The following is a 26,351-nucleotide window of genomic DNA, read 5'->3' as shown; positions in this document are numbered from 1 at the left end:
TTTATCAAATATACTTAATATATTTAATAACTTAAATTAAATTACTAAGTTGTTTTAAGTTATTAAATTAGTTTATCAAATACCCAAATCTCTTTACAAATTGAATTGATAAAAAATATTTTCTTTTTATGGATTTATACTATTAGGGATTATCTCATGAATGAAATTTAAGAGAAATATATATTATTTTTATATATAATTAAGATAAACATTTTTAATTTTGCAAAATATATGTTATAGAAAAGATTGAGAAAATATGATATAACATTCTTATTGATGATAGGTAAATATTCATATACAAATAATGTTTGAGGGGATAAATCTTAAGTTCTACTTTAATTCAAATTTTATCTTTTACTCTAATTCAAATTAATAATAGACTTTTACTATGATTCAAACTTTAAATCATACTCTAATTTAAACAATTGAAAAATTATTAAGAGACTAAATCTATATATAAAATGATAAAATTCATATTCTACATATGTATGTACATAAGATCATTGAATTGATGATGTATTTTTTATAGATATGGAAAAAGTATCTTTCAATGGTATAATAGTATAATCTTCAAATCCTCGTAATGCACACGATTCAATATTAAGGCTATGTTTGGTTTCATAAAGTTTGAAGGAAAATGTGAGCAGGGAAAGAAAATAAAAATGAAACAAAAAACAAAAATTTAAAGTCAATAAATTATTTTATATATTATTTCAAAATTTTTTCACGGATTTAACTCTTCTATATATAGATTAAATAATTTAAAAATATACGTTTTTTTAAATAATTTTATTGCATTTATCATAATAAAACCAGAAAGTCATTTTTCTTATATTTTTTTTCATTCCTTAATACTTTCCGGTACCAAATATAACCTAAATGAATCGTTAGAGGAAAATTTTCAATTAAATGTCTTTTATATTATATACTGTTGGAAAGTGTTTCTAATTCTTAAATGATATATATTTTTTTTTATATAGAATATTTCTTAAAATTATTTGTCAATGTGGTGTCAGATTTCCTTATTAGAATAAATATTTGAAATGTAAGTAAGAATGGAAAATCGTAAATAAGATTTTATTCTCTTTAATTTTGAAAACTTCTGTCTGCATAAGGAACGATCATTGATATAGTTAATAATATTCTACATGTATTTGGAAACAATTGATTTTTTTAATATAATTTAATATTGCAGTTGAATTTTTAATTCTGAAAATAAATCAAACCATCAATATAAAATATATCATCATATTTCAAATAAATCCAATATTTGGACAATATTTTTCAAAAGTATCTTTATCTAAAGCTTTTAATTTTTATTTATTTTTAAATATCTACTCAAATCTTGTTGTTCATAATTTTATAACAAATGATGTTCTTAATTAATTGTATTATTATGGATTTTTTTGAAAGCATTTTGAATGCTTTCATTTTTACTTCGTTATTATTTTAAACATATCAAAAGATTCACAATCAAATTCACAATTAAAGAAGTAAGTTTTGAAAATTATAACATAAAGCATAACATGATAATTAATATTTATATACAAATACATTTGAATTATATTATAATTTAAACTCTATCTCATATTCTAATTAATTCAAACTGATAGTAGATTTTTATTTTAATTCAAATTCTATATTTTACTTTATTCAAATTAATAATAAATTGATAAATGTTAATAACTAAAATTAAAGATAAATATTTAAATTATTTTATTTTCGTTTGGAGTTTCGGGAGGAGAGCCCAATCTAAAAATCGTGCATGTGGAAGAGGTTGGGTGAGTTCATTAGCTAATTGATCTTGGAAGGAGACATTTAAAAAAAAAAAAAAAAAACTCTTTATTGGTAATCTCTTGTTTTTTTTTTTTTTTTATGTAATTGTTACAGTGTGTCAGCCATCTTACTCTTAACAAATTCCACCTATGGAATAATTTCAGAAAAATATGTTCAGCATAAAAACAATTCTTTGCTCTATTCCTATTTTCTCAAGAGAGAAAAAAAAAAAAAGCACACAATTACTGTGACCCGTGCCCTAGCACATGGTGCAACAGCTCCTGATGAGAGCCACAAGAGTCACCAGTTTGACTTGGGAGTGGTGATTTTGTAGCAGTGGATGCACAGTAACTTTGTTGTTGCCTGTTCCGATTGATGCATATCATTGGCTTTTGACATTAGGGGTCTCCAACAACGGGCGGGCGAGGTCGGGCCGGGCCGTAAATAGGAGGCCCGTGGCCCAGCTCGGGCCGGGCCTATGGGCCCGTTGACTGGTTAACGGGCCAGGCCGGGCCATGCTAAAATGCTAGGCCCACGGCCCGGCCTATGAGCCTACGGGCTGGCGGGCCGGCTTTTTGAATTAAGCCAAAATGACTTTCAAAAAAGCCAAGGGAAGGGAGAGGGGGGGATTCGAACCCCTCCCCTCATGTTTAAACTTTAAGCTTTTAACCAACTAAAATACATTCTTTTTATATTTATTAATTGAGTTTGTTATATATATATAAAAATAAAGTATATTATTTTATTTAAAAAAATTAAAGGCTCCAGCGGTCATGTGACCATTGGAGCCTAACTCCAACCCATGTGACCGTTGGAGCTAAGCCTCCAACGGTCACATGGCCAATTATTTTGAATTTTGATTTTTTTTTTTTAACCTTGCTATAAATACATTTTATTCCTTTTCATTTTTTCATCAAATTCTCTCTATTTCTCTCACATTCTACAATATTTCAAATTCTTTTATTTTTCCCTCAAATTATACAATATTGTTGGTGGTGCAAAACAAGCATTAGTGGCTCCAAGAGTTCAAATTTGTTAGGAATTTCTGCATCGGTTCTCTAATTGAGTAACATACTTCACCCCTACTACTTTATTTTTTTGTTACATTTTTTTTTTTATATTTATTACTTTATTATTTTTGGCATAATATTTTATCAATAATTATAATATGACAAGTGCTTCTTCATCTAGTCCATGTGATGAAATATCATCAAACAAAAAATTTACTTCAAATATATGGATTTTTTTTTATAGAATAGAAATAATTTTAGAAAATAATAAAAAAGAAATAAAAGCAAAATGTAAAATTTGTAATAAATTTCTTACTGGTGGCTCAAATGCAGACACAAGTCATTTAAAAAGACATCATGAAAATTGTAAAACTAAAAATAATGTAGATATTAGAAATTATATGCAATTAGGTAAAAATGAAAGTGGAAATTAAAAACATTTTCTTATGATGAATCTAACTGTCGTGAAGAAATGATTGATTATATAATAAGAGCAGAACAACCTTTCAACATGATGGAAACTCATGATTTTGCAAGAACAATTCAACGAGGTATTAATCCTCAATTTAAAGGTTGGTCTGGAAATATAGTTAAAAGAGATATTATGAAAAAAATTTATACACAAAAAGAAATTAATTTTTTTTTTTTTGTAAATTTTGAAGGAAATATTTGTTTAACATCTGATATTTGGACATCTTTAACTCACACTGATTTTTTATGTATAACTGCTCACTACATTGATAATGAATGGAAATTAAATAAAAGAATAATTTCATTTAAATTAATAAATGATCCACATAGTGGTAAAAATATAGCATATTTAATAAATGATGAAATTATAGATTTAGGCATTCGTGATAAAATATTGACAATAACATTAGATAATGCTGCTAACAATGATGCAGCAATACATAGACTAAAACGATATTGGCAAGTAAAAGAAGATCATGCTAAAATATTTCATGTGCGTTGTTGTGTACATATTTTAAATTTAATTGTAAAGGATGGATTAAAAAATGTTGATAGTACATTGGAAAAAATTAGAGGCATTGCATATAGTATTAATAGTTTTCAAGCAAAACATGAATTATTTTTTGATTGTTGCAAAATGTTAAATATGAAAAGAAAAAATATAAATTTGGATATGGTCATTAGATGGAATTCCACATATAAACTTTTACAAAATATTACAAAATATAGAAAAGTAGTCGAATTATATGAAATACAATTAATTAACAATGATTGTGAAGTAGATATTTATGCATTAAATGATTATGATTGACATATTACGGATCTTTTAAGAGATCTTTTTGAAATTTTTGATATTTCAACAAACATTTTTTGTGGTGTATATTATCCAACTTCAAATCGAGTTATTATGCAAATAACTAATATTTTTATTGTACTTCAAAAATATTTAAGTTTTGAAATATTTAATGATACAATATTTGCAATGATAGAAAAATTTAGAAAATATTGGGGAGAAATACCTTTAATTTTTTATATTACTTTAATTGTGGACCCTAGATTGAAATTTGAAGCTTTGGATGAATGGTTAACAATTATTTATTTTAATGACCAAATAAAAATTGAAGAAATTAAAAATGAAATAAATTCATTATTATATAATTTATATAACTATTATAAAGAAAAATATGGTAATAATATTAATACTATTAAATTACCACCTACATCTACAAACTCCTCATCTTTTTATAAAGGAGCTTTAGAAATGTTGAAAAGTCGAAAAAAGACAACAAATAATTCTCCAAATAATACATCTGATTTAGATAAATATCTTAATACTGATATAATTTCATTTGAAGATCAAGAAGATTTTGATATTTTAATATGGTGGAAATCACATCAACACAAATATCCTGTGCTTTCTATAATTGCTCGTGATGTACTAACAGTTCCTATGAGTACAGTTGCATCAGAAGTTGCTTTTAGTGCAGATGGAAGAGTAGTTAGTAAAAAACGATGCAACTTAACGCCAGATGTTATTGAAGCAGGGATATGTGTGAAAGATTGGGAAATAGCAGATAAAAGGATGTACGATTCCATTCGAGAAACAGAGATACTTGCCGATATGGAATCTTTAAAATTATCAAAATCTTCATGGATGCATGATAGTTCACCATCACCATCAGAAAATAATGACTAAATGTATATTATATTTTTATTTTTATTTTTTGTGGTTGAAAAATACAGATGATTGACAAATAAATAGGTGCCAACCTAGTTGGGATGTATTTATTTTGTAGTGATGTAAATTTTTCCCACATTTTCAAATGTAATTATACATTCAATGAATAAAATTTTGAAATGAATATTTTTTTTTAATACTTTTTATTTTTGTAGTTTTTTTTTTAAGGGGCGGGCCTAAGGGCAGGCTTACTGGCTTAACGGGCCGGGCCGGCCCGTCAGGCCTAAAATTAGGCCCGCAGCCCGGCCCGCCCAAAAACGGGCTCGGGCCGTGCTTTAGCCTGTCGGGCTGGGCTGGGCCGGGCCTAAAGCGGGCCGCGGGCTTTTTGGAGACCCTTGGCTTTTGTTGACAAACAGTAAACGTACTTCTGATAAACCTAAAAGAGGTTCAATGAGTAGGGATAGAATCTAAGCCTTCGTTTCACGATCAAGAATTTGAGTTTTGCGTCAAAATGACCCATTTAAAAAAAATAATAATAATATTTAGCCACTTTTTAAAACTTATGTTCAAAGTGACCTCTTTGTGCTACGTAAGCGTCATATCATTAAAAAATACATATTTTTTTTTATCATTTTAGTTAAAGTTGCAGTTGGCAAATACGACTTCGTATTTGAACTAAAGTCGTAGTTGCCAATTGCCAACTGCGGCTTTAGTTAATTTTTTAAAAAATTTAAAATTTAATTTAAAATTATTAAATTACAATTTATTATTGAAATTTAAAAAATATACTTAAATAATAAATTATTTATATTTAAATTTAAAATTTTAGTATTACTTCAACAAACATAAATTGATAAGTAAAAGATATTATAAATGAATATTTTATTTGTTAATAAATTAATAATCTTAAAATAATAAACTTATATAACATATACATAATATATAAAATTATATAATTTATTAATTTAAGATATTTAATTTGTTGTTTTTTAAAATATTAATTTATTTGTATTATGATAAATTTATCTTTATCAAAATAATAGTATACTTTTAAGTCGTAGTTGGTAACTCAGATTTCAATTATATATTTTTTTTTTACTTTCAAATTTAATTAAAAACTATTAAATTATAATTTATTATTGAAATTAAATATATATACTTTAATAATAAATTATTTATATTTAAACTTAAGAATTTAGTATTAGTTCAATAAACATAAATTAATAAATAAAAGATATTATAAATGAATGTTTTATTTATTAATAAATTAATAATCTTAAAATAATAAACTTATATAACATATAAATAATATAAAAAATTTTATAATTTATTAATTTAAAATATTTAATTTGTTGTTTTTTAAAATATTAATTTATTTGTATTATGACAAATTTATCTTTATTGAAATAATAGTATACTCTTAAACCGTAGTTGTCATATATAGATTTTTTACAAAATTAGTTAATAAAATTAATTACAAAAAGTCTACTACAAAATGTAATATTTAATAGTTTAATTAAAGTCACAAAAAATATTCACTAAATATTAATGTAGTGAAAAATAAAAAACATATATAATCTCACATGGAACCTATGTGTAACTAGATTTTTAAATTTAAATATAAATAATTTATTATTTAAGTATATTTTTTAAATTTCAATCATAAATTGTAATTTAATAATTTTTAGTTAAATTTTAAATTTTAAAAAAAATTAACTAAAGCCGCAGTTGCCAACTGCGGCTTTTGTTAAAAAATGAAACTGCAGCTGGCAACTACGACTTTAGTTCAAATATAAAGCCGTTAGTTCAAATATAAAGCCGCAGCTGACAACTACGGTTTTAGTTCAAATATGAAGTCGCGGTTGCCAACCGCGGCTTTAGTTCAAATATAAAGCTGCATTTGCCAATTGCGGCTTTAACTAAAATGATGAAAAAAAATATTTTTTAATGATATGACGCCTACGTGACACCAAAGAGGTCACTTTGAACATAAGTTTCAAAAAGTGGCTAGATATTACAATTTTTTTTTTTTTTAAATGGACCATTTTAACCCAAAACTCCAGGAATTCCAAGCCCATCTCCATATTGGTAAATCCACTGTGCTACCCTTGCAATGTTTGTGATGATATTGACAATCGGTTGCAGTAATGGAGATGGGGCGATGCTTCCGAGATATCTCCTCTGAGACATTCACTTCTTTCATATAAGCAGCATCACCTCTCTCTATTTCTGCCTATTAGAAGCAGCATCACCACATTTCTTGTAAGCTTTCATTGACGACGACCGATTATATCAAGATTTCTATGCCCAGATAGCCCCACATGTCCATGCAGTATAATTGAAGAAAGAAATAATTGAAAGCAACAAGCCTAAAGAGCCGTACGTATGCTCCGGAAATGATCCTGAACAAAGGGAAAATTCCCGGAGGTAGCAATGCTTACCAGAATTAATTTTGAATCGTCGACTAGTCTAGTCAAAGGCCGTGAGACACGATCTAATTAGATCGATCACAACAGGAACAGGAACGTGCATGGAATGACTTCTTTGATGGTAGCATGATATAGACGGTAACTGTTTCTACACGTTCCTGAGGACCCCCTAGAAGAAAGGGACGCCTTAGGAAAGATGTTTTCTATTTGCTTCTCTTCACCAAGAGCCACGAAAGCGTTCAAGCGTTCAACATGAAAGTGAGTCCAATAAGTCATCCATGTCTCCATCTCCATCCTATTGACGCGATGATACAATGTTTCACTTAAATTGAAGTTATAGGAAAACTCAGAATCTGATTATTATCATATTTATAAAATAAAATATCAAATTATTTAGCTAAAAAAGTATTTGAAATATAGAGTCGATTATTTGATGATCAAATTTTCTTAAAAATAATTGAAAATATTTAAGAAGAACATATAAAAAAAGAGAGGAAAAATACACGTAATCTAAATTTTAGGTATTAAAATTTTGCATTGACAGTGAGTTGTGACATTGAAAAGCAAATAAGATCAAAGAATAGGAAAGCTGAATCATTTGACTAATGTGGTAGAATAAAGGGAGCGAGATGCATGCACTCTCTTTTAATATGTATCCACTCTATTGTCGCTCAAAAACGTACATGTTTATCACAAAAAATGTCATTTTCACTTTGCATGCGTGGGCCTCAGCTCCTTCAACATTCATCCACACTTTTTGGGCTCAAAAAGACGCATTTTTATCATCAGTTAATTTGTTTCCCTCATGCATATTAGTAACATAAATTCTAAAATTTTCATTAGTTAACAAGAGTATAGAATATAGGGAGAATTATGTTTTGGGGGTAGATGGACCTCCAAATTAATAAAAGGTCTATGTAACTCTTTAAATTGAGCCCAAGACTCAATGAAAGTATGAAAATTAAGTTGAAGGATATCATCCTTCAGTATTTCCAAAAATGTCCTTTGTTGATTTTAAGAAAAAAAATTAATATTTTTGAAAAATACTTTTATTTAATTTAATATTTTTTTAAAATAAATTTATTTAATTTAATATTTTTTTTAAAATAAATTTATTTCATTTAATATTTAAAAAAATATATATAATTTAATATTTTTTTAAATACTTTAATTTAATTTAATATTTTTGAAAAAAAAATTATTGAAAAAAAATTATTTAACTTAATTTTATAAAATATTTTATATGTGTTCTTAAAGGGTATATTTGTCTGTTGCTATTTCATATCCTTCAACTCAATTTGAAGAGTTATATGAACCTTTTGTTAATTTGGGGGCCCATCTACCCCCAAAAGATAATTCTCCTTAGAATATATTGTCTATGGTGGATTTTTTTTTTTTTTTTAAAATGTGGTACCGAGTACCAATTGATGGCAATGTATACTTCACAACAAAATGGAAGAATAGAGAGAAAATAAATCGATCATGGATACGGTGAGATGCATGTTGCACTTAAATCAATATATAAGAATTAATTTTTAAACTTCACTCTTATTTAATAGAGTGCTATTGTGAGTTTCTCATTTGAAAATTTCAAACAAAATCACAGCTTTAAGTCAAATGATAAAGAAGTCAGTCCATGCACGTTCCTGTTGTTATCTTAGGTCGTGTTTCACGACCTTTGTCTAGACTAGTTGAAGGTTCAAAATTCTGGTAAGCATTGCTACCCAGGGGAAATTTCCCTTTGGTCAGGATCATTGCCGGAGCATATGGCTCGCTAGGCTTGTTGCTTTCATTTGTTATGGACATGTGAGGCTATCTGGGCATGAAATACTCGTATAATTGGTCATCAATGAAAGCTTATAAATAATGTTTTCACAAAATAAACATTCAAATTATTGATGGTACATGAAAGAAGTGAATGTCTCAGAGGAGATATCTAGGAAGCACCTTAGAGGCACGATAGTTTAAACTTGGAGGAATATTAATGGACACTGCATTGTCCCATCTCCATTACTGCAACCAATTGTCAATATCATCACGAACATTGCAATATGGAGATGGGCTCGGAATTCCTGATCGTGAAACAAGGGCTCAGATCCTGTCTCTACTCATTGAGCCTCTTTAAGTTTTAGGTTTATCAGAAGTCTGTTTACAGTTTGTCAACAAAACCCAATGATATGCATCAATCGGAACAGGCAATAACAAAGTTACTGTGCATCCACTGCTACAAAATCACCGCCCCCAAGTCAAACTGGTGCTTCTTGTGCCTCTGATCAGGAGCTGTTGCACCATGAGCTAAGGCACGGGGTCAATTAATTAAAGAATTTCGATTAATAGAACTTGAAATGAAAGAAATTGAATTTCAATCCTTTCATTCTCTTGCACCTAAGAGGAAGTTAAAATGAAAGCATTAAAAAAAATCAATAATAATAAAATTAATTAAGAACATCACTTGCAACAAAATTAAATGAACAACAAGATTTGAGTTTGAACAGTTTCCTCTTTAGAGATAGGTTTGAATTTTTTTTTATCTACATTAGAAAAATTGAAAGCTTTCATAATGATAATTTTGAAAAATATTATCGAATTTTGAATTTATTTGAAATATGATGAGTCTTGATATTGATGGTTTGATTTATTTTCAAAATTAACTGCTTTTGTTTGACCCTTATTAAAATGATTATGAATTTGATGGTGATTTTTTTTGTTGTGTTTAGAGCAATATTCTAAAGGAAAAGACTTTCATTAATAAAATTTGAAACGAAAGAAATTGAATTTCAACAAGATTAAATAAACAACAAGATTTGAGTTTGAATAATTTCCTCTTTAAAATTGGGTTTGAACAATTTCAAATATAAGGAGATTTTTTTTATTTTTTATTTTATCTATCTATCTTAGAATGATAGTTTTGAAAAATATTATCGATATCTTTCGTTTAAACTCTCACCATGGGTTTGTGTGTTGTTTTCCTTAAAACCCTCACCATATGTGCGCATGTTCGTTTATCATTCCGGACACGTCTGCATGGTGTGGTCCTTCACCATATGTGTACGTTGGTTTAGCACATCGTATACAGCTGCATGGTCCAAATTAAAAGTTGGGTAGCTATCTATTCAATACCCTAAAGATTTTTCCATGTATCAACATCATATCTGTCCAGTCATAAGACTCATTTCCGGTGGTTCAAATGCCTCAAGCGATCACATCACGGCCAGTTCTGCCAAGAAATATGCCGCCGACCCATGTAACTGTTGGGCCCAAAATGGCCTCTTACCAGTGAAATATACAGATGGGTCTATTCCTTTCGCTCTCTTATAACCACCCATTTATACTCGTGGGTCACATCTCTGGTACACAAGAATTATATAATAAAACAAAAAATTAAAAACTTTAAAATTTAAAAATAGTGAAAATAAAAAAAATCACATAAATAAATAAAAATATTTAAAATTTAAAATTTAATTTATTGAAGGAATGAAAAATAGGTTAGGATAAGAAACTAATAATAATATTAAATACATCTTATAAAATATTTTGTTTGTTTTTTATGGATTTTATTCAAAATTTGTGAATTATTTTTCTAATCATACTAAATCCAATTATTTTTTATTTTTGAAATTTAGGTACCACCCAAATGCATTAGGTATTTACACATGATGTTATTTTTTAATGCTGAAAAGAGCATTAAATAAAAACCTTTTAAAAATAATTCAAGTCTTGTATACCTACTAATCACTAATAAAAGGTACGTAGTATATATATATTTTAAAAATAATACCATTGATGGTAATATATTTGATCAAAAAATATATAAAATCTTAATTAATTTTAAATTTACACATACAATTTAAATTAAAGAAAGGTGTGCATCACACTTTTCCCTTTTCATTCAAACAAGCGATTTGGACGTACGTCAATCTTGCTTTTAAATACATATACAATTTAAATTAAATAAAGGTATGCATCACAATTTTCCCTATTCATTCAAGTGATCTGGACGTAAGTCAATGTTGCCCTTTGGGTCGTATATTCGTTTAGTGGTCGAACCATGCTTGTCCAAACAAATTTTGAATGAAAAATTCTGGGGGAGGCCTTCCAATTAATTTCCCACCCCAGCTGACAAGTCCCATCTACAGTCTTACTCATGGAGGGCCAAAATTATCCGAGTTTTGTGGCTTTCCCCGCATGGAAGTATCTATGCGTGCAGACGAAAGATTGGTCTGACCATTTTCCTTAACTTCCTACTAATATTTTGGAACCAAAATAAGATATCATGTGCGGGTTGGGCAAGGGGACGCCTCGACCATGACAATGTATCTACCCATGCAATGTCTGGATGTGATGGGTAGCTATCATGGCCTACCAGCAATCACATCCTTTGCTTAGCAAAGCCCAGCTCATGCACAATTTAAGTATCAAGGATATGTGGACCGTGAAGAAACAAAACGCGAAACGAACTTAGCACGATGCCTTGAGAAGCTCCATTCCGCAAATAAAAGTCCAGCCATTTGAAAGCTAATTTGATTACCTTAAAATGATCACTTATGTATCACATTATGGATTTAATTTTATCATATGATCATTTAGAGTTCTCATTTGGTTTGAATTTTTCAAAGGACAAACTCAAAACAACCCTCTATTAAATAACCATGGAATTTAAAAATTAAGGGTTGGGTTGGATTTATTTCTTATTTTCTTTTTATAATGAAAAATGACAATAATTTCTATATTAAATGTAAGAACTCTTTTGAAAAGTGATATAAAAGGACAATGATTTTTAAAAATTATTTAAAATGAATAAAATATTAAAATAGCAATCCTATCCATTGGGAAAAATGTTTTTTAAACATCTTTGCTAAAGAAAACATGTAATATTAAAAACCCTTTTAACTAATTATAAAAAGAAATTAGAATGCGTGTTACTCCACATGCGATGCAAATCTTCATGGAATTTGATATTAATATTTTTGCTTCTTTCAAGAAATAAATAAATAAAATCTCTATATGTGATTGTGAATTTATTATCACAAAAAATTTCTTATAGGAATTTCTTAAGTACCATTTAAATTAAAAAGCATTCAATGCAACCATACCATTATCACTAGTAGTTGCAATATTACTAATAATAACATATTAATAAAATTAGTAAAATATTAAAATAGCCATCCTATCTGTTGGGAAAAATGTTTTTTAAACATCTTTGCCAAAGGAAACACGTAATATTAAATACCCTTTAAACTAATTATAAAAAAAAAATTAGAATGCATGTTACTCCGCACGGGGATACAAATCTTCATGGAATTTGATATTAATATCTTTGCTTCTTTCAAGAAATAAATAAATAAATTCTCTATATGTAATTGTGAATTTATTATCACAAAAAATTTCTTGTATGATTTGTTAAGTACGATTTAAATTTAAAAGCATTAATACCATTATCACTAGAAGTTGCAATATTCTCAACTTTTGCTAGTTATTGACAAAACAAACATCTATTATTTCTTTGATGACCAAGAAAAATACTCACTATTTTTTTGCTTCTTTAATTATGTCACTTGTAAAATGAAAATTGTCACTTTGTGTTCTTTGATGTATCATAAAATACACTTCTTTGCTTGCAAGTGAGACTAACATGGAGACTCCATAAATTTATAAAAGTCAAATAAAGAAAATTCTCAGCCATTCTTTTAAAAATTTTAAGATCAGCAAACTCACATAAACTATCTTTCCCTAATTTAAAATTTTTTTAATTGGAATTTAAGAGGCTTGCATAATTCCACTTGAATTTTTAAAAATGTTACTTGTATATTTCTTCTAAAAATAAATATACCATTATTTGTTTGAATACTTTCAATTTCAAAACAACAAGAAATCAATATCATATTCAACATTTAAAAAGGACTAATAATCAATTTTTGTAAAAAAAAAATTATTACTAATAATAACTAGATCAACCTCATATAAACATATAATAAAAATGTCATTCTGTAAATTAGATTTAATATATAAAATATGTTTATAATAACATCTTTGAAATTTATTCTTAACAAAATAGGTATTAATACATATTTTTCATGTTCTTGGAACTTGTTTCAATCCAATAAGACACTTTTTTAGCTTATAGACTTTTTATTCCTTTTCTTATCGTATCCTATGGGCTACCAAATATAAATAATCAATATATGGATGGATGACTAATGCTAGGTTTCGTATGATTCTAATTTTCTTGTGTGGTCTATCCATAAATATTTTTAGTAAGACGGTACCTAGTCAATAAATAAGTTGTACAAGGAACTACTTTTGCCAAAAATAAAAATAAAAATAAAAATAGGCAATTGTTTTAAGTGCAATTAATGCTCACTTTTACCATATCCATAAACATTCAATTTTTTTTGGGAAGTTAAAAAAAATCATCATAGCTAATATATTCTATGATCTCAAAATTTTAATGTAACGTTTACTTTGTTTTTCCATACAAGCTTTAAAAATCTTGAAATTCTCATATGTGGCTATTTTTCAATTTAAAAAATAAATCCAAGTCTTTCAACAAAATTAATCAATAAAGATAATAAAATACTATGATATCTATTAATTGAGGAACTTTTACTTATAAATTTGGGTGAATCAACTTGAGAATCTTCCTTGCGCCGATGATTTTCTTATAAGAAAAATGGTTTTTATGTTTCTTTCTCAAAACACAAACTTCATTTTGAGAATTCATATAAAGCTAATCCAAAAAACTAACTTCTTAGCAATAAGTTTAGAGTTCCAAAATTAAAATTTTTAAAGCATAATTGTACTTATCATCAATTATAAAACTAAAACAAAACTAATTTTCACAACTAATATTTAAAAGAAATAAATGTTTTTGTGTCATCAGTAATATCGATCAATCCTAAAATATACTTTGATATCAAATAGACTATTTTATTATGATTTTCTTAGACAAAAAAGAAGAAGATGAATAATGATATAAAAAATAATAGATAAATTAGACATATCCAAACATATCATATTTATATTAGTATTCGAGGTTTAAGTATAATATTTTACAATCAACATTTCTTCCTAAGGATAAATTGAGACATAAATAAAATTATAGAGGTGATATTTGTAATTTACTTTTAAAATTATATCAATTGCTTAAAGGTCATAAGACCTTTGAAGCAAGTTGAGGTCACCACTACAATAAGTTGGTCTACTGATAAATATAGAAGTCACCAATTATTTAAATGATTCACTAGAATGAGACAACTCTCTCTGTTGTGGGAGAAGAATCACCTTCTGAGTAAAACTGCATTGGCACACAAATTTTAAACATTAGGAACTTAAGAATAGTGTTGCGAAGATTTTTCAAAATGTAATTTGATTCTAAAAATAATAAAGGAAAATTTGAATTATCACATACTCATTTATAAGTTTCACGTAATTTAATTGAAAGTTCTACTAACATCTATGTCAATATTTTTTTATTGGATTATGAAATTTGAATTAATATTAATTTTGTTATAGTTTACTCAAGATATCAGGGTCGAGCTCTCAATTGAGATCGAGGGGATTGAGCTATTTAGTCAAGTCATTGAGTTGAAGGAGATATTTTTTTTATGCAATGAATGATGAGGTTGCCTATATATATATATATATATATATTTAATCATTTTATATTTTAGGATTTTATATTTTAAAGAGTATAAGGAGGATTGATGCATTTCGTGAACATAAAAATCATATTAATAATGGAACCCCATATCTTGTGTTTTTCTTAATTTTAATTATCCAGACATTATTCATTCACATTCACGATGTGTCTTTCTCCTCATGATGTCCCTTTCTCCGTGAAGTTCATAGGGGACAGTATAATTCAACTAGACAGACAAAAACACTACATGCAACAACTTAATTGTGTGTTGTTGATATAATATTATGATCAAAGACGTCATTCCATGCATGTTTCTGTTTTAATCTTATCTTGTGTCTCACATCCTTTGTCTAGTCTAGATGAAGATTCAAGAGGCAATAAAAGTAGTACCATATCCCCAACTACTAAGGTTCACGGTACCCATGAGACTTTAGTTTTTGCATTTAAGGTCAAAATAGTCTTTTTGAAGAAAAAAAAAAAACCAAATTACATCTCCTTCCAAAATATTTGTCGATGTAATCTTTACTATCACATGTTCATTCATGTGATTTTTTTTTTTTTTACTTTTTATTTTATTTTATTTTATTTTGAGTATATAAAACCATAATTAATAACTATGGTTTTAATTTTAAATTTAAAACCATAGTCACCAATTGTGGTTTTAAAATGAAAAAAAAAAAAAAAAAAAAAACCGATACACTACTTTGATAAATATTTTCAACATGACATTAGATTGAGATATTTTTTTTTTTTTTTTTCTAAAAAAGAAAGACTACTTTAACCGGAAACTCTTAGTTTTTATCGCAAATAGCGTGCATGCAAACGGCAAATTGGGGAAGTTTTTGAATTCTATTCTTGGTTTTCACAAATTGAAGATAAAGGAGAAGGCCTCACTGGAGAAAGGAACAAAATCCATCGGGAGAGATTATTTTAGACTTTTGCTCTTTTTTTGTGAAACATTAATGCATTCCATGAGGACCACCAGGTTTTTGTTTTTGTTTTTCCTTTTCCATCCCCACAGTCAAAATTAACTATGCATTCAATTGGAGACCACACAAATTTAGTAAGAAAGCGTACGACGTTTTAGACTTGTCCCTGTCATTTCTTCCTCTCTTCAATAATACTGGACATGCACATATGGAGCTATTAGGGCCATAAACATATTGATATAGCTAGTGACCAATGAAAATTTAGAAGTGAAGTATTTCATAGCTAGAGTTCATCCGTATGGTTTCATAAAATAAAACATTCAAATTGTTGATGGTAAGAAATTAACCTCAATCACTAAAATGAAGTTAATAAAAAAATTTGATATAAAAATTATAAAACGGAACAGTACTCATCTTTCACCTAATGATCTTTCATAGAGCAAAAGCAAAGATGATATATAAAAGAAAGGGAGTGAGTGTAGGGTTGTCGAATGTATGCATATTTGGATCTCATTGCTTTATGCAAAGTTTAATATAATTATTTGTATCTTAATATCATTATCTGTCTCAGAGTCTTAATTTTTATAGTCTCGTGGGATGGTCTAAATTTTATCTTAGTCAATGGTTTAGATACAAAGCCAAGTAAGCACCACATAATTGACCTAGTTTTTTGCAAACAACAAGGAATGGCACGAAGTGTGAACATAGAATAGACAGAATCGGGTACATCGGATATTTTCAGCCTTAATCTTGTTCACATTATTTGTCTTATATTAATCTTCTTTCTTTTCCATTCATACGTTCAAAATTAACTAAGCCTTAAATTGGGGTCCATAAAAATTTGGAAAGTACTCTGGGGAAAATTTTCTTTGGTTAGGTACCATTTCTGGGATTAATCGCTTACGGCTTTGATAGTTGTTGCTTTCATTTCTCGGGGCTATTTGAGCCATAGAAAATTGGTGAGACAGTCCCACGTTGCTTCTTGCTTTGCCTTCGAACTTCCTTCTCTATGGAGTATTTCCGCATAGGCAAGATCCGTAGCCGGGTTGTCTGACTACCGCCAGCATGTACCATCAGCATGTACCGTCAGCATGTGTCTTTTCGTAGACGTATGCATGTGTGCTTCACATGGGTTGATTAAGGCCGAGACTTGGAAATGCAGTCTATATAAACAGGCATGAGGATAGGTGCTTCCTCATCAAATTAACTCTCTTTCTTCAACAAGTAACTATTCAGTCATCATGGATAGTGCCAACCACATACAAAACAGCCAAGAATTTTTACGGTGCCAAGCTAAGTCCGAAGGTGTTGGAACGATATCCCAAAGGAGATCTGCCAATTACAAGCCAAACATCTGGAAATATGATTGCGTCCAGTCTCTTACAAGTGAATACATGGTGAGATTTAGGATTATTCCGAGAAAAATCTTATCATCCTGTGTTCTATTTGCACTGCATCCACAATAATAAAATTTTTCCGTTGTATGTATCCATGTTCATATGTGCTTGGAAATTTGATGATTTTTCAGGGAGAGCCATACACAAGACAGGTCCAGCAGCTGAAAGGAGAGGTTAGGCGTGTGTTTGTTGAAGTGGTGGAACAATTGGCCAAGTTAGAGTTCATTGACAGCATTAAAAAGCTAGGTCTGGGCAACTTCTTTGAGGAGGAGATCAGAGAAGCCCTTGACACCATAATGTCTGATAAGAACAACAGTCCCGGTATCAAAGCAAATCTCTATGCTGCTGCACTATGCTTTAGGCTTCTCAGGCAACATGGTTATGGAGTTTCACAAGGTACAGATATTCATTATCAAATATTTAACTCTACTTTCTCCAAAAGATGCCTTACATTTTTTATTTTCAGTGCTATTCGCTGATGTTCTTAGTGAATGCTGTGAAACCCAGATATGTTTAGCGGCTTCATGGAGGAGGTTGGTATGTTCTCTAAAAGCACATGCACAAATGTCAAAGGAATGATTGAGCTTTTTGAGGCCTCGCATCTCGCCTTGGAAGGTGAAAACATCTTGGACGAGGCTAAAGCTTTCTCTTCGGGATATCTCAAAGAAATCATTTCTAACCTAGATAATAACCTGGCCAAACAAGTGGTCCATTCTTTGGAGCGTCCATTGCACTGGAGAGTGCAGTGGTTTGATATCAGGTGGTACATTGATTTCTATGAGGAGGAAGGAGTGAACCTGGATTTACTCAAGCTTGCTAAACTTAACTTCAACATGGTTCAAGCCGTACATCAAAAGGATCTCAAACACATCTCCAGGTAATAATGAAAAAGCAGGTGCAATCTCTATAAGCATCAGTATGCCGCAAATTCATTAGAAAAGACAAGTCACTTTTTCTCTCTATTTTTTCTCACTAGGTGGTGGAGGAATCTGGGCCTCATTGAAAATTTGAGCTTTACAAGAGATAGATTGGTGGAAAGTTTCCTGTGTGGTGTGGGATTCTCATCTGAACCTCAGCATGGATCTTTTCGCCTATGCATTACAAAAGTCATTATTTTTATTCAAGTCCTTGATGACGTTTATGATATTTATGGTTCGTTGGATGAGCTAGAGCAATTCACCAATGCTGTTGATCGGTCAGTCTTAATAAATCATCTCCAAAAAATCCATGAGTTTCAAGAAAGAAGGTTAAAATTAAATTGTTCAAAAATTTTATTATCTCTCAATTTCAGGTGGGATTCCAAGGAAATCCAACAACTTCCTGAGAGTATGAAGCTTTGTTTCCAAGTACTCGAGGACACAACTAATGCAGTGGCTAATGAAATTCAGAAGGAAAAGGGTTGGGACAATGTATTACCCATGCTACAACAAGCGGTATTATATCTTTTGTTTTGAGTCTCATTTCAAATAAAAGTTTTCCGGAATAATCATTTGATTTTTCTTACAACAAAAATCTTTTGTTTTTTCTAGTGGGCAAATTTTTGCAAGTCTTTATTTGTGGAAGCCAAGTGGTACAACAAGGGTTATACACCAACCCTGCAGGAATATCTAAGTAATGCCTGGATTTCATCCTCAGTTTCATTGCTGTCTGTTCATGCAATATTTTTCTGTGTACCACATGAGGCTAAAGAGGAGATGGTAGATTTTCTGGAGAAAAATCAGGAACTTGTGTACTCTTCATCTCTGATTCTTCGTCTCTGTAATGATCTTGGGACTTTGGAGGTAATTATTCCTTCTTAAGAAAAGCGCCATTCAGATATAACTTTCTTTTAATTTGTCTTTAGAACATTAGCATGTATAATAATCACCCTGTGGCTCTTCTAATAGGCAGAACTAGAGAGAGGTGATGCCGCTTCATCAGTTCTATGCTATATGAAAGAAGTGAATGTCTCAGAGGAGATATCTCGGACGCACATTAGAGGCATGATAGTTAAAACTTGGAAGAATATGAATGGACATTGCATTGCCTCATCTCCATTAGTACAACCAATTGTCAACACCATCACAAATATCGCAAGGGTAGCACAGTGGATTTACCAATATGGAGATGGGCTTGGAATTCCTGACCGTGAAACAAAGGCTCAGATTCTGTCTTTACTGATTGAACCCCTTGGAATCAACTAAATCAAAGTTCTAATCTTGCTTTAGCTTTCTGTGATTGAGAACTTGGGGACAGTAAGAAAATGTAAACATAATGTGCCATGAGGGTACTTGGGAAGTCCATGTCTAATTTAGAGACTCTACTTTTGAATAAACTTTTATAGCCTTGCAACCAAACGTAAGTCATTATTGATAATACTCTTACTGGGCTGGAATCAATGAGAAGTCACTATTGTTGATATTCCTTCTGCCGCCCTGAAACCATTGGAGGGAAATAAAACACATGGCTCTCTGTGTGAACCGGTGACCCAGAGAAGTGTCATCTTATCCAATTGAAATGAAACTGACACCCAACGAGACAATGCATATGGGGCTCTAGGAAAATGATATATTGTCCTAGGCCTCCTGCCTATGAAAAACCTTCTGCTTATGAAAAAACTGATATAAATGCTATACACTAGCAACTGCATTGCTGTTGTTGGGCTGTCTTATATTTTGGAATTTATATTTACTGATCTGAAAATTGTGCAAACGGATCAGTAATTTCTTGTACCATTACTGGGTAAGAAAAACAAAAATCAGCCGATCAAGTCTTAGCGAGGAATAGAGTACATCAGAACTGGATTGATGTTAAATCGTTTTCACTCGTTGAAATCCGTGCAATGATTTATGGTGAAAAATACTAAAAAAAAAACGAGAAAGAAGTACTAAGATTTAATGTGGTTCGACTAATTATCTACGTCTACCAGAACAGGAAAGATGATTTCAAATATACCTTTGAACAGTATTGCAGGGCACCCCCAACCTAGCATTTGTCCCACAACAAAATAAATACAAGTCTTAATGATAAATGTCGTCGCTCCGTTTCACTCCATTTCGCTGCAACATATATATATATATATATATATATATATATTTTTTTTTCATTTATCTTTTTATTCAAATATGAGCCACATACTACAACATCACTGCTCTAGAACCTCAAAACCCACTTCAGTATAACAGAACAAGTGAACAACCACCACCAGAAACGAAGTTGGTTAGTACTGAAGTAAGAAAGCAATTTGTCTCCCTTTCAAGGGCCCAAATTCTTTTAAAATGTTTTGGCCCCATGCATATCTGCCAAAATAAAGATTTAATAAGTATGTTTGCAATTTATAAACAAAAGCCGATGATATTCACCGAGAAGACTCTATGATTCCTAATGGAACAGGCAACAAAGTTATCTTGCACACACTGCTACTAAATATAAAAATCTTATTGAATTCAATTACTCAAATATAAAAACTAAATCTACTATTTGAACCAAAAATATTCTAATTGGCTTTTAAAACCAAATCAAAATATAATTTTCGGAAACTTTAAAAATTAAATTATTCCAACGGAATTCCACTAGTCCGCTTAATATGGTCCCCTGCCCAGGCCTGACACCTATACATGTGTTGCGCTCAAAGGAAAAAATCCAAACAGAAGTTCATAATCGGGCGGTGCGGTTGTCTTTCTTGACATAAAGTCGTACAGAGACATGCAAGCGTGCTTCACGAGATGTACCGTAACCATGGCCCACGGAATGACTTTCTAACTTGAAAGTCAAAAATTGTAAGTCTAATACATAAAATACCTATGCGAGTTTAAGCAGTGTTTTTAGTTTATTTTATATTTAAAAAATAAAAATTTTAAAATATAAGAAAATCTAAAAACACTTTTTAAAATCACTAGTAAATATACTCTAATTAATAAGACTCGTATAAATAGTAAAAAAAAATGATCAAACATGGTATTATTTCAAAAGGAGAAATAAAAGGCCCACATAATACCATGTCAATGATACGAGTAATCATAAATTCTTGAAACATATAGAATGGAAGACAGTAATTTTTCACCCATTGATCTTTTAAATGGGAAAAGGAAAGTTGATACATCAAAGAATGGGGGTCCAGGTTGTGCATGGATGCTGAAGAGGATTGAGGCTTTTAGCATACTAAATGCTTTTGTTTAATTTTATATGGAGATATCCTCTCAAAGTTTATAATATTGTATCATGAGACTAACTAAATTGAGTGATCAATAGATGATCTTTTATTGAATTAGCCAAAAGGTTCCAAATTTTTATTTTTTAAATATTTTTAAATTTATTAGACAGTTAATCAATAAAACAAGAATTTCAATCATATACACACAAACGATTTATGTGGAAAATTATTCACAAAACCTCTTAAGAACTTTTAAGATGTAAAAACTTTTGAGTTCAGAGACCATCAAAACTAAAATGCACTAAATCTCCAGAATAGGTTGGTATACAAATTTATCCGAAGATTATTATTTATGAGAGACACTCTTGTACTTATGCTTAACCTCATATCCACAATGTAAGACAATCATGTTCCTTAATGAACTCCTCGATACCTCGAGGGATTGCAAATTTTTTTCACAACCCTAAGAATGAAACTCGATTCATTATTTAAAGTTTCTTATGTGTGTATGTGTGAATCCATAGTGGATTTGGACTATGTGTGTGAAACCCTAGTGAACTTAAGACTATTTTCCAAAATCTTAATTTTTTAAAACCAATTTTTTAAAATACAGAAAAAATAGAAACTTTGCAAATCGAAATTTTGACAAAACCACCTTCAAATATGGGATATGTGTAATTGAACACCCCTTTTCAATGCTTGAGGACTTTTAAAAAGAAAAAGAAAAAAAAAAATCAATCTAAAGTTCGAAACTTCTCAAACTTTTGTGCATGCCCTGAAAATCACTTTATATCTCTTGCTAAAAGCCTAAATGTCATTACCCTTTAGTAACTCTCTCTACTTATTTTATACTATTCTTGGTGGACTCTGCAACACTCCTGAATCTTCTAGATGAAACAAAGTTATCAGTTTAATATAATTATGCTACAGCACCAACTTTTTCAAATGTTAAAGAATCAGGAATTTAATTCGGCTTGCTTCCAGAGTAAAATGCTTTTGTTTCTCTCTGGGTATCTTTAAAGGAATTGGAATATATATATATATAGGATCTTTTTCCAGGGCTTGGCTAAGGTACTGAAAACCTAGACTTGGTTAGAGTACTCTTTGTCAAGGAAATCAAGGAAGCTCTAGATACCATAGTGTCCAGTATGACTGGCACCAGTGTCGTCCAAGTGAATCTTCATGCCACTGCACTTAATTTTGGGAGAATTGTGTTTTGGGCCGGTTGGCCCAAAAATTAACATTTGGTCCTCCAATCATACATATTTAAGTCCAAGACCCAAACAAAGTATGAAAATTATTGTCTTTCATTAATTCTTAAAATATCCTTATCCCTTATATGCCTACAAGTGAGTGTGAATTTTAATTTTTTTTTGTGTTTTTTTTCCTTTTTATTCCAATATATATTTCTATTTTATGTCAAATAAAAAGCAATGATATTTTTTTATTTTTCATTTTTAAAGATATTGAATCTTTTTGCTCTTATTAAAAGCAATGATAAAAATTTTGGGATTTTTCATTCAAATATTTTTTATCTTTTTACATTTATCTTTTAGTTTAATTTTAATTTTTTATTTTAAATTTATATTACCCTTTCATCTATATTTTTCTCTTATTTTTAATTATTTTTTATATTTTCTACATTAACCATATTTTAAAATTTTTTTAAATTAATTATCACTTCACTTTATTATATATATAGCTTTTTAATTTTTAATGTTTTTATTTTAAAATTTTTAAAAAGATAAATTTGTTGAAAAAAAATAACTAAGATATGAAGTTCTAATATTGTATTAATAATTTTTAGTATCTAGATAGATTAATGTAAAGTATTTTGACCCACAACAAGAAAATTGTCAATACAATTTTTAGTTAAACTTTAAAAATTAAGTTTCAAATAAAATATATTATATAAAATTTTTTTATTTATTGACTTTCAAACTTATCTAATTTTTTACTTGAAATGTAATAGAACATGTTTACAAAAAAAAAAAAAAATTAGTTTTTCATTTTTTAAATAAATGACTATAAATATATTAAAAGAATTAAAGATAATCTAAGTAAAACTTTTGAGAAATATGATTATAATTTTAAATATAGATTCATTTGGATAAAATTTCACAAAAAAAAAAAAAATAGTGAAAAGAAAGAACATTGCTAAAACTACAAAAACAAAATATGCAATTACAAAATTTTGATGATGAAATTTAAAAATAAAATTCAAAATAATTCTTGAGTGAGAGAATTTGAGTGGGGGAAAAATCTTTGAGTGGAAAAAAATAGGAAAGTTTTTCAAAATCACTTGAAATCCATAACAAAAAGTAATCTTGTACACCCTTGTACAATTAATAAATTTGTCTTGTACAGTTAGTGTAATACCCTTGTACAATAACTCAAATAACTCAAAATTTTATTTCTTATGTGTTAATTTTTGTAGGTAATGTCTTAATGAAATAGTTTGGTAAAAAAAAGAAAAAAAAACTATCAATAATCGTCTTAATATCAAATTCAAGTTGTTTAAAAATAGTACAAAACCTATTAGGAACCTTATACACCCTTGTACACTTAGCACATTTCCCTTGTACAATTAGTATAATACCCTTGTACAATGACACAAATTTCATATTTGTCATAATTTAAACGTATTTTCAAAAAGAGACAATATAGAAAATAAAAATAAATAAAAATAAAAACTAGAAAAATATTTTAAAACCAAACTCAAATATAATCTATATAATTTTTAGTTATTTGTTTTCATCTAAAACAAGTAAATATACCTTTCAACCCTTTTTATATAAAAATAAATAAATAAATCTCTACTATGTATTGATATAATCCACTTCTAAAATTAGGTCATATGAAAACATTTTAATTGAGTACTTAAAATAAAAACTCTCAATCCATCCACTTTCTTTATTTTTCTTTTTCTTATTTTAATAAATTTTCAATTAATTCAAATCATTTAAAAAAAATCCTTAATAAACAAATTTGTAGCATTTCATATAACTTATTACTAAAAGTCATGTTTAAAAAGTTATTAAAATAAGGAAGGAAGAAGATTAAAAAAAAAAAATTGAACTTTTTATTTTATAATAGTAAAAAAAAAACTTTAAAATACTTTTTAGTATAAAAAAAATTAAAATAGTGAATATATTTATTTTAAATGGTATTTTAATCATTAAATTATTTACTTCTAAAATGTAAACTATAAAAATAAATGTAAAAGATAATTTTTATTTATTTAAATTAATATTTTTTTAGAAAATATTTTCCAAAATAGTCTTTGAATCATTAATATAATTTTTGTTTATTTATAATTTAAAAATAAAAAATAATGTAATTTTTCAATTATTTATAAAAGGGTTTTAAAAAAATGAAAAATCTAAAAATGGTTAAATAAGAAAGAAGAGTGACAAGTAGTAAAATAAAGACAAAAATGAGTCAAGTGGGTATTTTTGTCAATTACTATCTTATATCCTTGGGCTTAAATATAAGTGATTGGAGTACCAAATGTTAATTTTTGGGCCCAACCGGGCCAAAACACAATTCTCCCCTTAACTTTAGGCTCAAGTCAGCACCATTATGACTTTTCACACGGCACAAACCCACTTAAAGTTGGACCTTATTTCAGCCCAAAATCAGTGATTTTTATTTTTATTTTTGAAAAATTGTAGATGAATTGATATATTAAAAAGGTGGGTGCACGCTGGACTATGATAGTAATTTGTGTATCCTTTCAAAGTTACCCTTCAATCAATTGCAGGTGGAGTGTAACTTATATTAGACAATAATCGCATTTAGGTGTATGACTATTACATCATCCACGACGGCTTCAACCTCTACATCAAATCATGAATAATAGTAATATTATTTTTATATAAAGGTAACAATATAACTATACATAACATGATAACTCACTATCACTTTAACCTTTACATAAAAAATATCACGAAAAATAATAATATTGTTTTTATCCAAAAATAACAATATAAGTAATTAAAAGTGACATTGTTTTTGTTGAATCCAAATAAAGGTAAATTAATATTTTTTTATTTTAAAAAAAAATAGTTTCAACATATATATGTTGATAGTGTTTTAAAATAATAAATTTTAAAATTCTATAAAATATTTTAAAATAAAATATAAAAAAATGATATCTATAATATGAAAATTATAAATATTATAAATAATATATATATATATATATATATATATATATATATATGTTTAAAATTAATATTATTTAAAATTTTAGTATTTATTTATTTATTTATTAGATTATTAATTATTATAGGTGAATATTTTTTTATATTAAAAACTAATTTATTTTAATGTATTAATTATTATATTATAGATTTTAAAAAATAGGGAAAATGAGAATTATTTAAAAAAATCAAAATTTAAACACTGTTTTAAAACCAAACAGAATAAAGAGAAGTGGAATGGAGAGCGTTGGCTTCTAAAAAAAAATGTAACCATGATCAAATATCTTTACTTTGTTAGGCGCCGACCCACATTTATGGTTGGAGGGATGTTTTGGAAGAATGTCTAAAGTTATTATTTTCGTGCATGATTTAGGGATTATTTCCCCTAAAATGTGGTCCTTCTAAATGAATGCTCCATGGAAGAAACTGAGAAGTTGTGGAGTTATAATTGCACAGGAGGCTTCATGCAATGAATCAACATCAGGCTACACGTTGATGCCTTGGAGAGAGAGGAACACGTGAACTCATGACTTGAGCTGGTTTAACTTAATTGGCTTCAACATTGTCCAGGCCACACACCACAAGGATCTGCGAGTGATCTCCAGGTGATGACAGGAAAAACTTGTGCATATATGAATTATGCATCACAGCCACAAATGAAGGATCAAAGAAAGTGACAAATGGC

General features: G+C 28.7%; 1 protein-coding gene across 1 annotated transcript; it reads left to right on the top strand.

Annotated features, from left to right (window-relative positions):
* The first annotated feature begins 17,155 nt into the window (after positions 1-17,155).
* LOC117923379 (alpha-farnesene synthase-like) lies at positions 17,156-19,725 on the top strand. Its single transcript, XM_034841639.1, has 7 exons — positions 17,156-17,329; positions 17,461-17,725; positions 17,837-18,206; positions 18,306-18,524; positions 18,621-18,762; positions 18,859-19,110; positions 19,216-19,725. The coding sequence occupies exons 1-7, from the start codon at positions 17,174-17,176 to the stop codon at positions 19,510-19,512; spliced, it is 1,701 nt and encodes a 566-aa protein (XP_034697530.1). The 5' UTR covers positions 17,156-17,173; the 3' UTR covers positions 19,513-19,725.
* The last annotated feature ends 6,626 nt before the right edge of the window (positions 19,726-26,351 follow it).

This window comes from Vitis riparia, chromosome 10 (assembly GCF_004353265.1).
Source record: "Vitis riparia cultivar Riparia Gloire de Montpellier isolate 1030 chromosome 10, EGFV_Vit.rip_1.0, whole genome shotgun sequence".
Lineage (NCBI taxonomy): Eukaryota > Viridiplantae > Streptophyta > Magnoliopsida > Vitales > Vitaceae > Vitis > Vitis riparia.
This window is presented reverse-complemented; position numbering and strand designations above follow the sequence as displayed.

Coding starts and splice junctions, on each gene's coding strand:
- LOC117923379 (XM_034841639.1), top strand. CDS start 17,174: ATGGATAGTGCCAACCACATACAAAACAGCCAAGAATTTTTACGGTGC. Junction 18,207..18,305: donor GATCTCAAACACATCTCCAG/GTAATAATGAAA, acceptor TTTTCTCACTAG/GTGGTGGAGGAATCTGGGCC. Junction 19,111..19,215: donor ATGATCTTGGGACTTTGGAG/GTAATTATTCCT, acceptor CTCTTCTAATAG/GCAGAACTAGAGAGAGGTGA.